At 38.5% G+C, this 13842-nt stretch overlaps 1 protein-coding gene across 11 annotated transcripts in view; it reads left to right on the top strand.

Annotated features, from left to right (window-relative positions):
• The window catches only part of LOC120565065 (discs large homolog 1-like protein), a 122675-nt gene that overhangs the window by 100931 nt on the left and 7902 nt on the right, over positions 1 to 13842 (top strand). For 10 of the 11 annotated variants that reach the window (XM_039810395.1, XM_039810397.1, XM_039810404.1 and 7 more), the window contains 6 exons: positions 3567 to 3749; positions 8348 to 8411; positions 10884 to 10899; positions 12377 to 12418; positions 12851 to 12901; positions 13036 to 13137. In XM_039810395.1, coding sequence (XP_039666329.1) covers positions 3567 to 3749; positions 8348 to 8411; positions 10884 to 10899; positions 12377 to 12418; positions 12851 to 12901; positions 13036 to 13137 — 458 coding nt within the window. The remainder of the gene's footprint in view (positions 1 to 3566; positions 3750 to 8347; positions 8412 to 10883; positions 10900 to 12376; positions 12419 to 12850; positions 12902 to 13035; positions 13138 to 13842) is intronic. The other variant, XM_039810396.1, reaches the window with a different exon arrangement.

Below are 13842 nucleotides of genomic sequence, written 5' to 3'. Positions count from 1 at the left end.
TGCTATAAGAGCAGGCAAATATAAAGTAAGGTAAAGTGCTAACAGACCTGATACGTTATTATAGTCTGTGGTCAAATGATGCATTGATTGGTGTTTTGAGGGCTGTATGGCGGCTTAGACTCAGGACTCACTATGCACTGAAGAAGTAAACCAATCTCTGCTGTACTTTGGTGCAGATATCTATTTTATAGGGGTGGGGGAAAAATCGATACAGCATAGTATCGCAATATTTTTCGTGGCAATACTGTATCGATACACAGACGCCAAGTATCGATCTTTTATGATATATGTTTTGGTCAGTCTGTCTGCTTGACAATCACATTTTGCAACAATAAAATTGAAGTGAGATGAACAAACAGAGAAATGTATCTTTTTAGATAAAACAGATGTTTCCTACAAGTTTTCCTTTGGGGACATCATTTGAAATTGGGAAGAATTTGAAGTTGGAAAAAAGGTAAACACATTGTAATATATCGCAGAATATTGCAATATGTTTAAAATCGCAATATTATCGTATCGTGACATAAGTATCGTGATGATATCGTATCGTGAGGCCTCTGGTGATTCCCACCCCTACTATTTTAATGCATTTTATGCAACCAAAATGTTTGGGGATATTTGTTTTTCGAAACTGAATAATATGCTTTTAAATTGCTCAGGGGCTTTTTTGAGTAAGTTGTTAGAATGTGGTCTGACTTTTATTCTGATAATATATTATATTTTATCAGATTTATAATATGATAATAGCAAAAGTTCAACATGCAATATAAATAAAAGAACAGTTACAAAACTATTACTTACTTATTGTTTTGAATGATCCTTCGGTCGCATTCCAGTGAATTACCCTGCATATTCACCTCTCACCGCATTAATCTTATACAAGTATTCAGTGAAAAGTTCAAACACAATGCAGTTTAAACAATATTTTTGGCTGTGCAAAAAAAGCACTCACTATGAAAAGGTGTAAAAGATGACCAGGTGTTTCTGTTACACTGCAGTAATTACTATGTTCCTTCACTCGAGTAATTGGATTTCAGAGGTTCCCACATAGGAATTAAAATGCCTGTAATACTGACCGCTGGTATTTAATTTAGAGTTGTACATGTGGCCTTAATAATAAACGATCCATTAGGGTAACCTTGCTAAAAAAAATCCATTTTCTTTACAAGAACATTTCAAATTATTGCACATAAACTGCAGTACGATGAAATTTGAGGGACATGTTGAATTTCAATACAGTAAGCCAGCACTACTATGCTATTTGATTATACAAATGTTATATACAAAGGTTAAGACACACACACACACACACACACACACACACACACACGGTATTAGGCCAGTCTAAAGCACTTCAGCAATTCCTGTGTTCCTTCACTCTCGTAATCAGATTTCAGAGGATCCCATATAGGAATTGAATTGACTTTAATACTGAGAACAGGTAATTGATTTGGAGTTACATTTACATAGCTGTGGCCTTAATAATACCACACACTATCCATCAGTGTAACCTGGCTGCTGCAAAAATCATTTGGGATGTGCAAAACTCCTAAAATGAGAGCGCTCTTGTTTGTTTTCTTCTATCAGGTTATTTATATACTCACATCTGACAGCTGCCCTTTATTTACTCTTGTATGTATCTGTGGACCCACTAATGTAAATGTACCCTCCACTTCATATCTCTTGTATGTCCTGTAACCTTTCACGTGCCGTCTCCTTCTCTTATGTCCTTTACTAATTTAGAACATTTTAATTTCTTATAATACGGAAACATCTCTAAATGTCTCACTAAGTTGTGAAACTGCTGATTCAGTACCAATATTTTGGTATATTTAGTTTTAGTTTATTTGTTTCACAGAACATAAAAAACTAATTTCATTAAAGAAATACAAAAATACATGTGAGGGTGTGGTAGAAACCTGTAACAGCTTATATAAAAACCACAACCAAAGGACATAAGACAAATGTAGACATACAAAATCAAAAATACATTTGAAGTGTTAGTGTACAAAAAGTTCATAAAAAAATGCAATAAAGAGAAATACATGTAGAGACACAGAAATAATTGCCATCTGATGTAATGATATTCTGATCACAGCAGAATACCTATTTTATACATAACACAATACAGTATTACTTTTTACATGTTTTCACTCATACAGCTCCCCAAACCTAAGCAATGTAGTCTAACCACAATCTTTCCCTAGACCTAACCAAGTTATTATTATTATTATTTTTTTGCTGAAACCTAACCAAGGTTAACAATAGCGTTGCCGCATCATCAAACAGATTTTTTTTCAACAGTTATTCGTGAAATTTTGCCATTGCATGCTGACGGGGGCATCAGATCAGAAAAACTTAACATGTTATTGTAGAGGGAATGGACAGTGTATTTTTTATTTATTTTTTTTATTTGGAGGACTTGTCGTTCTTTTTTCCTGTAATTAGTACCACACCCCATTTTTTTCTAGTAAAATTTCAAGAATTATCAGGAAAAAACATACCTGTAAAATAATCTGTTACTGGCCATGGTTCCTGGTGGTCCTGGCGCTCCCTGCTAATAAGTTAGACCAGTTTCCACCAGTTTGATCTGGTTTAAAGATCACCAAGTCACATTTTAGCAGCCAGCTAAATATATAATGCACCTTGTGAAGGTTACTTTTCTCATCTTTAATCTAACATAAATAAAACACGAGGTTGTGTTTTTTCGTACTGATGTCAGACTCTCTGTCTACCTCTCTGTCTGATGATTTTCTCTCTCAGTTTCTCCTTCCCTGTCTATGTTCTGTTTTATTGATGAAGGCAGTAGGGACTTTAGGGGATGCCAGTTATTTCAGCTCTAGTTCCTTTGCACACACACACACACACACACACACACACACACACACACACACACACACACACACACACACACACACACACACACACACACACATTGCTGGCCTACTTTTCCAGGTCTTTTCCCTCTGGACAGGTTTGGAACTCTGTGGTCACCGTTCAGACACACGCACACACATACACACACACACACACACACACACACAACATACGCACACAATTGCACATAAACAGACTGACATTCACACAGACAGATGTGTACAACTGCACACACAAACACACACACACACACACACACACACATTGGCATGTACACACAGACAAGGGCATAAATTACTAGTGTAGGAAAGCAGTCCTCAGCTGTTTTGGATTTTATTTACTGCAACACTGTCTATCTGTCTTGTCAGTTTGTTTTATTTAAGTGTTTATTATAGCTGTCAAGATGTTGGCAATAGTTGAGAGAAATGTGAAAGGCATCAGGACAAATTGGATTAAGGATATAAAATATATAGTGACATTTATGACATTTCTTCCTGTGTTTGGTGGTTTCATACTTAGGACAATGCAAAACAAGAAGCATTAAATCATCAGTCACCAAATGAATCACAAATCTGTTTGTGTCCCCTACAGCAGATTGTATTGTCACACTGCAATTGAGTATTTTTATTTTTTGTGAATTTTTGACTAAATGTGTATGCTTGTTTTTTTCTCTGTCTGGCTGTCTGCAGAGCGTTGTTCGACTACGACGGAAGTGCGCCAGATCTGAGCGCTCCCAATCAGGCCCTGCCATTTCATTTCGGGGATGTTCTCCATGTGAGCAGTGCTGGCGAAGAGGAGTGGTGGCCCGCCCGTCACCTCAGCCCCCCGCCTCCAAACTGCCCTGAAGTCGGAGTCATCCCCAGCCGCAGGAGGTCAGAGACTTCAAAGGGTTTTGGATGGGAGTGGGCAGCTGATTTTATTTGAAGTCTGTGAGCTAGTTCAGGCAGTTAGCTGAATAAACTGACTCCTCTCACTGCAGAATCCTGTATATCTATCTCTTAATCATGACAATGCACTGAAGCCGTCAGTGCTCTGCTTAGCTACTCCTGCCTGCTACTTGCTGCTGCCGCCTCTGTTCTGTAGTATGAATCCACCTTTATTTCCCAAGAGGGAAGTTAGTATCGTTTTTTGGCTGTGGCAGGCAGCTGTGGCTCAGTGGTAGAGCGGTTTCCTGCCAATCGGAAGGTTGGTGGTTCGATCCCCTGTCCCTGCAGTCCCATGTCGAAACGTCCCTGGGCAAGATGCTGAACCCCGAGTTGCTCCCGATGCTGTGCGTAGGAGTGTAAATGTGTGTGAATGTTTATCTGATGAGCAGGTGGCACCTTCTACGGCATCCTAAGCCACATTGTGTGAATGGTGAATGATTCCTCTACTATGTGAAAGCACTTTGAGTAGTTGTTAAGACTAGAAAAGTGCTATATAAATGTGTTCTATTTACATTTTGCTACTGCTGCTTTCCTGTGTACGATAAAGGTTTGAGCCTGATGCCAAACATTATCTCTCTCCATCCTCTCCTGCCTCTCCTCTTCCTTCTGACCTTCCTCTTCGCTCCCTTCCCCTGCCCTTCTCTCCTCCTCTCTTCCCCCTTCTTCCCTTTTCGTCCTACGTCTTTTTTTTTTTTTTTTTTTTTTTTTTTTTTTTTTTTTTTTTTTTTTTTTTTTTTTTTTTTTTTTTTTTTTTTTTTTTTTTTTTTTTTTTTTTTTTTTTTTTTTTTTTTTTTTTTTTTTTTTTTTTTTTTTTTTTTTTTTTTTTTTTTTTTTTTTTTTTTTTTTTTTTTTTTTTTTTTTTTTTTTTTTTTTTGGTTGTTTATTTTTTTTTTTTTTTTAGTAGTTTCAAATTGTATTATGTGTTTGATTTTCGCTGCAAACATCATCATTATTTAGAATCTGCTGAATGTAAACCCGTGGTGGAAACTCCTTCCTCTCACCTCACTTCTTTTTTCCCAGTGGAGGAGGTGACAGACAGATGTTGATAGGTTTCCGAGGTGGGAAGAGAAGACGATTTAGAACGAGCCCGTCGGTGACATGGAGAGAGGTGACGAGGATGGAGGGATGTGGAAAGTATGGAAGTGTTAAGATGAAAGTGAATAAGAAGAATGATGGATTAGAGGCAACAAGGATGAGTGGGAGTGAGCGAATGGAAATATATAGAGTGATGGATGTAGAGATTGTCAGGGGTTTAGACAGTGGGGTATTAATAGATGGAGGTGTTAGAATAGAAGCTGGGTGTTAGAGGCTGGTGCATAACGGGTAATAGAACAACTGAGTTATAGATTATAAAAAATAACAGAACTTTACTTATTATAGAAAAAAAAGTATTAAAGAAGATATCAGAGTATAGCCACCAGATGTTTGGCTATTAAAAGAGGAGGCATTGAATACAGGATCATATAATATAGGTTTTAAAGCTGTGGGAGAAGAGTGTTGATCAATTATTGATTAGTATGAGGTTATGATATCTGACCTCTTCTTGTCGCCTACGCACCGACTCTTTATTTTTCACTTTCGCTCTTCTCCGCCTCTTCTACCCTCCTTCTCCTCCTCCTTCCCTCCTTCCATCCTTCTCTTCACTTCTTTCTTCTCTTCTCTTCCATAGTCCCCTTCTGTCATCCTCCTCCTCGCCCACTTCTTCCTCTTCTACTGTTCTTCTGTCCTCTCTTCCTTCTCTTCTCTTTTTTTGTTCTGTTTTACCCTCTCCAATCTAGTCCCTCCTCCTCTCCTCTTCCTTCTTCGCTAACTCATCCTCCTCTCCTCTTCTCCCCACACCTCCCCTCTCCTCTCCGTCTCAAGTAATAGCCACTGGATTGTTCTGATGCAGGAGTGTGAATATGCTCCGGTGAAGGTATTGTTGGGTTTTAAAGCCTTTCAGAGCCCAACTGTCACCAGGGATTAAAAATATATAACCTGCAGTCTAATAGTGTTCCTTTATTGTTTAATTTCTGCTGTGGACCTCGATGTCCCTGGTCTGTTTTGGTGACAGTTGTTTTACAGACATTAGGAGGCTAAAAGCTTTGGATAAAAACACATCTGGCTTTTCAGCCTAAATAATAAAATGAGCTGCTTCAACAGACAGCTGAGATGCTGGAGATTTACCTGAATTGAAATTCTAGTGTTCCATGTGATTACCAGTAGGGTTGGATTCCGAACCCGGTAGTTTTACCGGTAATGACCGAATCACGTCGGTACTACCGAGTATTGGTTCACATTAAATCAAACGGTGCTAAATTTCGGTACCTGAGAGTAAGCGCAAGCTTATCTGTCCTCTCTGCATGTTGACAGAGAGTAGAGGTCCGTGTTGGACGCACTGGTGCGGACGGAGTAAACTCGAGTAAACTACGTCAGCTCTGCAGTTTTTTTGAAGTCACAGTGAGTCACGGCGATGCCGATAAAGCGGTTTCAAGTGTGGTTACAGTTTTTCAAAACTTCACACAGACACCTCTCACTGTGATATGATGTTAATGGCGGAGCTTCTGACATTACACTTCCTCTGAGACGAGCAGGCACAATGGTGGTTTCTGTGCCCTGGGGAATGACTGACAGGCTGAGGTTGCAAGGCAAGGCAACTTTATTTCTACAGCACCTTTCAGCAACAAGGCAATTTAAAGTGCTTTACTTGAAACATTAAAGAGCAATTAAAAACGGTCATGATGAAAATAAAACAGTCACAATAATATACAAATAATATACAAATACAAGAATAAAAGTTACAGTGAGTAAGAAATTAATAATTATTCTTTTTAATAGGTTGTAGGGATGGGTTTGGGAGGAGAGAGGAAGGGTTTTTATTTTTATTTTTGTTTAATTCCTTTCAGTGTAAAATATTCTAAATAAATAACATAATGTTCTAAGTAAATAGGTTTGGAATTATTTTTACAACTGAAATAATTTTTTTTGTAATTACAGAGGGAAAGTACAGAAAAAAGTACCATTTCAGGTACCGATATCGGTAGTGGTAATGGTTCAGATTCGAAAGGTACCCAACCCTCATCACCAGCAGGAAGAGGCCCTGCACAGGAATTGACAAATCTAAATTTTAACTTTGCAGACAAAACTGTCTCCTTAGCAGGAGCAAGCAGAACCCTCTATGACAGGGGTGGCCAAACTACGGTTCCTGGGCAATCTGCATCCCACTGCTCGTTTTTAAATGGTCAGGGGTGGATTTTTTTAAAATAGGGCATATTTCTGATACATTGTACACAGTACAATGTATCAGAAATATGCCTTATTTGTACATTGCACATCATAGTTCAAACACTAGATGTCCCTCCCATCTTTAACAACTACTTGACCTAAAAATATTGATTACTTGATAAAAACACGAACATGGTGAAACCAAGAAGATAGCGAGTTTGTGCTGAAAATTTCAGAAAGCGTTGACTTTTTTGAACACTTTCATTTTGAAATTTAACTGTGTTTTTTAGTCTGCATCTTACTAATAATAGACTTGCAGATTTACACATAGCACCGTCATCTCTAAGGCCATGAACAGAAACCAATATATGGAATTGTCTGCCTGTTCTGCCTGTTTTAACTGAATTTATTTACAGATTAACACATAACACCATACTATTTTAAGTGGGCACTTAGGTCATGCACTGTTTTAGAGTTTTTAAGTTATTTTTAAGTTAGTTATAAAATTTAGGAGCAGCAGATACAGAAATACTTTTTGTAATGTGTGGGCACACCAATAACCAACTGTAATGGCCAACGTTAATCTGTATAGTGTTGTGTAGTTATTTTGATATGGGGTTTTCTGTTCTAGAAACGCTGATTTCATTGCAGTGTAACTGGTTGAAAACTATGCATTTACTATTGTTTGGCCCGTGACTCCTTGTATTTTTCGGTTTTCAGCCTACAATCAAAAAGGTTTGCTCTCCACCCCTGCTCTATGAGGAGAAAGTGTTGTTTCTACCCTAAGTTACATAATATCTGGATGATAAAGTCGAAAAATTCAAACATTTACCTCTCATACTACTATTCAAAAATCCCATAATCTCATAGTGCTGCTTATAGACAAGATATATCCAAAAACACTTGTAGAAAGCTATTAAATCACTTTTGGAATAAATGGACATTATGTGATATTTTGGCTTTGTTTGTATATTTTTTGGATGTGAAAAGATCTGACTGTGAGATTAAAGTACTTCGAGGAGATCAAATACAGTTCACATTCGCCTGGTTAAACCCCCATTATTTTACTGTGAGCAATTACTGTTGTGTAGGCAGTGTTTTGCAATGAATAATGTCTGACATGCATGAAGAAAGTCCCAAGGATTGATGCCTGATTTGTTTCAGATATTTTCGTCTCAAATCTTTCCCTATACACTCTTGTGACAGAGAAGCTACATCTCTTTGCTTCCTTCCAAACTGTGATGTTTGTGCTGATTTGAATGCATGAAAGAGAAATTAATTCCTCTTAATGTTTTTTCATGTCTTTTATTTTTTTATTTTCTTGTCTTTTAATCTCACAGGGCAGAGAAAAAGGAGAGGTCGAGGTTAAAGATGGTCAGAGTGACGAGGTCTCAGGACAGATCGGTGAGTAGCAACCTGATTTATAAACCTTAAAACGATGTTTGGTCCTCTCAAAGGTCACAAAAGTCACGTTACAGTTAACCTTATTGGTTGTTGGTGCACTAACCAACATGGGGTTCATTACTCAAATGAGTATAGTAGTAGGACAGATGAATGCAGCAGAAATAACCATCCTCCTTTTTCATCTATAACATTAACAATTTTAAACAATTATTAAACAATTACCAACATAAAACATGAATACAATGTGAAACCAGTGGTGTAGTCTACGTGATACGCAGGTATACGCCCTATACCCACTAGAAAAGATAAAGAATTTCCATATATCCACTTTCAAAAGCGCAAGGTAACGTAACGTTTTGGTCATAAATTAACCCCGTCTGTGTTGCGAGTCACCTAGGAACAACAACACAGTGTTAGCGATTGGTTATGGCAGATCCAGAGTGGCTCTGGGCAGATCCAATAGTTTTTTAACTTCAACAGGGTACCAGCCTTCAAGGAAGTTAACACTTGTCAATGGAGAGAGGCCAGACCAAAGAATTTCTAATAAGGGCCAGACTCTCTGTACAAATGACGGTTACGTTACAGAAACTACAGAAAATGAGCCAGATGAGGCTGATGCTATACGCAGTAACGTTACAAAAAATGTATAGGGTTGTGGCCGGGTTGGATCAGTGGTAGAGCAGGCGCACATATACTGAGAGGTTTATGCCTCAACGCAGGGGTCCAGGGTTCGAATCCGGCCTGTGACTATTTCGAGCATGTCTTTCCCCTCTCTCTCCCCTTTCTCACCTAGCTGTCCTGTCAAAAATGAAAGGTGGAAAAGCAAAATGTATGGGTTGTCGCTCTGGGACACGGGCGAGAATGAGGTTGGGAGAGAAAAATCACAGTATACTCACTACAATAGACTAGATTACACCACTGTGTGAAACTCGTAATAATACCTTTCCATGGAGCTTCAGTCCTCAGATGAAAACAGAACTGATGTGTTGAGATGCTGTTGAACCAGGTGCAGTAGGAGGTTTGACATTGTGTTATTTGCAGAGGAAAGTGTTTTTCCACTTGTCCACTCAATTATATATATAACCGTGCTGTTCAAAAAATCAGAGTGGACACAACCCTTAAATCAAATCAAATCACATTTGTTTATCATACACTCAATCCTACGCACTACAACGTGCAGAAATGAAAAGTGCAGAAATGAAAAGTAAATAATGTATCAGTATGACCATGACTGGGTTTCAGAAGAATTGAAACATTATGACCGGTACAAATAACATATGGTAAAGATATGGAAAATGAATTAATTCAACAGGATCCACCTAGGATCAAATGCTTTAGCTCTACAGAAGTATTAATGACAGGTAACATATACAGGACTGTCAGTACGATTTGATCATTTCATAAGTGATATTAAATGCATAATTTATTGTAAATTCTTTAACATAGAAAGCCAGTGTAGCTTGAGCATCAGCATTCTGAATGAGCTGTATCTGTTTAAAAAGCTAATTTAAAGAGACGTAAAGGTGGATGGATAAACTGTGGCACTGATGTTGAGACGATTATTCCTTCTTATTATTACATTAGTCATCCAGTCAGTCATTAAGGTCTTTGTTGATGAGGAAATATTCTGATTACTCCATTTTAATGGCTTACTTTTTATCGGGAAAAAGTAACCAGTCACTGCTACTACTAATATCACATTAATATTCACAAATATCGTTTAATTAGCACTAGATTTTAAGAGTTGACAATTTTCATCTATAGCGCTATCAATTAGACTTTTTGCAGTTAAATTAACAAATTGAGTCGAAGAATGAGCTGGCTTAAACAACATCTTTTGCCAGTAACAACCACACCAAGTGAACAGCGTTGTCAGGTCAACTATTAATTAGAGTATAATTAAAAGTACACAAACTAGCTTTTTGTTCCTTTGATACTTGTGATTTAGAAAGTTTCCAGTCTGAGTTTCAAGGCAAAGGTGACGACGAGACTTTAATCACACTTCACGCAGCGCGATGATGAGAGCTGACACACGAGTCTAACACAAGCTATTGATATCACTGTGTTGTCAGCTCACGCTCTGTTTTCCTCGCGCTGTGTGAATCAGCAGGTCTGCAATCAGCAACTCTGCACGGTGAAGAGCTGCTAATTAAACATCACACACATGCTCTATTCCCTGGCCCCATGCTTTGAGAAAGTGTGTGTGTGTGTGTGTGTGTGTGTGTGTGTGTGTGTGTGTGTGTGTGTGTGTGTGTGTGTGTGTGTGTGTGTGTGTGTGTGTGTGTGTGTGTGTGTGTGTGAAAGCGAGAGCAATAGAGAACCCATGAGCTTTCAAATAGGGGTTCGGCTGATAACAGTCAAGAAACTGGCATGGTCATATTCAGTATGTTGATTAATTCTCTCTCTCTCTCTCTCTCTTTCTATCTCTCTCTCTCTCTCTTTCTCTCTCTCTCTCTCTCTCTCTTTCTGCAGGATCAGGATGATAAAGGTAGGCATTCTCTCCATCAGTGAGACCTGCTGGTCAGTATATGTAACTTTGGCTCCTTAGCAAACCGGACTAACACTACTGCCCCTGTCACCTCCATCCTCATGTTATGTCTTGAATCCTCCTTCAAACTCCTCCTCCTCAGTCCTGCTCTGGGATGGAGGAAGAGGAGCATGATGGAGAGAGAAGAAGAGGGTGTACTGAAATTGACATTAAAGTTATAAGAACACTGTCCAGGATAGATTATTCAATTTGCAATTGTCATTAACATACAAAGTTTGTGCCAGCCAGCAAAACAAAAGTGTGGTAATATTTAAACTACTTAAGTAAAAGAAACATGTACTTAAAAAATCGGAAGTAAAAGTACTCCCAGGCTAATTATACTTATTGTATATACTGTTAGGTGATTTAAAATCTTAAGTTGTAAAGCAGCTAGTAACTATAGAAAGTACAATATTTGTTTCTGAGATGTAGTGGAGAGGTAGCATAAGCATAAGATTGAAATACTCAAGTAAATTACAAATACTATAGAAATGTACTTAAAGTGATGATTCGGAGTAATTTCACCCTAGGGTCCTTTGCACCATGACCTTGAGCCAAAATGATAGCAAACTTCTACAGTAGTAAAATAGGTTATGTACTCATAAAACGATGGATTGGAAAGTTTGTAAGTACACCAGAAGTTTATTTTAAATAACACTTGCCTGCTGGCTTCTGCTCTCTGCTGCTACCGGCAGTAAGACGAGCGCTTTACAAATTACAACACCGAAAAGAGATACAACAAAAATATTTATTAATTTAACTTATTTTTTAAAAGTAAGTACTGTAGTATAAATAGCAGGAGACAAGTTATAATTGAGGTAAGTTTGGAGACACTACCTTATTTAATCATTACATTAATAAATTTTTTTTGATTTTATCTATTTGTACTACTGTAGAAGTTTGGTATCATTTTGGGCATTATTAGTGGGGTAACGTACGAAATACACAGTTGGATCCATAAGCGCCTGCACTATGCTATTCAGCTGATAACGCTAACTCTCCCAATGTTTGACCCAGGTGAAAAAAGCTTCTGGGGGGGTGTTTGGCTCCAGGACGTGGTGCAAAGGACCGTAGGGTGAAATTACTCCGAACCATCAATTAAGTACAGTACTTGAGTAAATGCACTTAGTTGCCTTTAACTACTGCAAATGTTTGTAGTGCAGGTATGATGCATGCTGAGATAGGCTGTGGACTCACCTGAACAGGATGGGCGAATATGAAAAATGGATGGATGAAATGATATTGTGTGGCTGATGTTTTCTGTTATAAGTGAAAGTGGTTGTGTGAAATAGAAACAATGCAAGTTTTTTTTTTTTTTATCTGTGTGTGTGTGTGTGTGTGTGTGTGTGTGTGTGTGTGTGTGTGTGTGTGTGTGTGTGTGTGTGTGTGTGTGTGTGTGTATGTGTGTTGCTGACTCTGACCTGTCTTGTCCTTCCAGAGCTGGTAACCTCTGGCACCAGCGATAATGAGAGTAGTTCCTGTAAGTCTAGACCCTCCTCTATTTCTTTCTTTCTTTCTTTCTTTCTTTCTTTCTTTCTTTCTTTCTTTCTTTCTTTCTTTCTTTTCTTCTCTCTCTCTCTCTCTTCATTTTTTTGCTTGTTTTTGTTCAGTTTTGTTCAGTGCTTGCACATGTGTCATTCATACATGCACGTGTTTTTGTGTGTTGTGGTGTGTGTGTTTGTCTGTGTGTGTGTGTGTTTGTGTTTGTTTGTCTGTGTGTGTGTGTGTGTGTGTGTGTGTGTGTGTGTGTATGAGTGAGAGAGAGAGAATTGCCTTTCTCTTCTTTTCCAGCCTGCTTTTGCCAGAGCTGTTGAAGTTTAGTCCACAAGTAGAAAAGGGTCGGGAGTGTTTTGTCATTAATCCCACCCACTGTACCTCTTAATGTGTCCACTATTTCTCTTTGTCCGATCAGCTGGCCAGGAGGAGACATTACTCACCTACCAACCTGTCATGCAACAGGAAGGTCAGTGCTTAACACAAATTATTAGTTTAATAATAAGTATAATATATCAGTTTTTATTTTCAAGTGTTGCATAAATCAACTTACTCATTGTATCTTTGTGTTTGTTTGTGTTGACCTGGTTTGTAATATCACAGTTAGTTACACACGGCCAGTCATCGTGCTTGGACCAATGAAAGATCGGATCAACGATGACCTCATCTCCGAGTTCCCTGACAAGTTTGGCTCCTGTGTCCCACGTGAGTGTCTTAACTGTGTGATAAATCCCAGCTGTCACCTCTTCAATAATGCTGGAACTTTGCACACAAGGCAAAGACACATTATGAAAACTATAAAAAAAACATGTTTATAATGCCTTAATGACAGCTGATATGAAATAAAATGTTAGTTTTTTTGTCGTATACTTTTCAGCAAAGATTTATGAATTGAAGAAGTAAATGTCACAGCTGGTTATGCAGGGCCACTGGGATAGGCAGACCGACATGCAGACTGAGGAGGCAGAAGGATAACTTCAGTGAGTTTACTGGTGAAATAGCTTTTAGGCAGATACAGGAAGGCAGGCAGGCAGGCAGGCAGGTAGGTACAGGTCCAGGTAAACATACAGAGGATAGACACCCAGACACAAAAGCATAACGCAGGAAACCAACAAAGCAACTAGGCTGAACTGACAAAGGGTGAACGAAAATGGACTGGTTAAATATCTAGAGCACTGATGAGGAAAGAGGGGACAGGTGAGCAGACGGGCGGTGCAATGAGGTGAGGGAAAGTCTGATGGCATCAAGTGGATGGAAGGGGTTTGGGGAATTATAAATGTGGCTGGAGATAACGGACAAAGACGAAGAAATTGGGCTGTTTTACATAGAGATTCTGCAATACTGCCGTAAAGAAGATCCGCCATTATGCCGTTGTATTTCAGTCACTTTAAAGTCTTTTGCCTTAAAATG

This window comes from Perca fluviatilis, chromosome 9 (genome assembly GCF_010015445.1).
Source record: "Perca fluviatilis chromosome 9, GENO_Pfluv_1.0, whole genome shotgun sequence".
Classification (NCBI taxonomy): Eukaryota; Metazoa; Chordata; class Actinopteri; order Perciformes; family Percidae; genus Perca; species Perca fluviatilis.
Note: the sequence above shows the minus strand (reverse complement) of the source record. Positions and strands in the feature narration are given on the sequence as shown.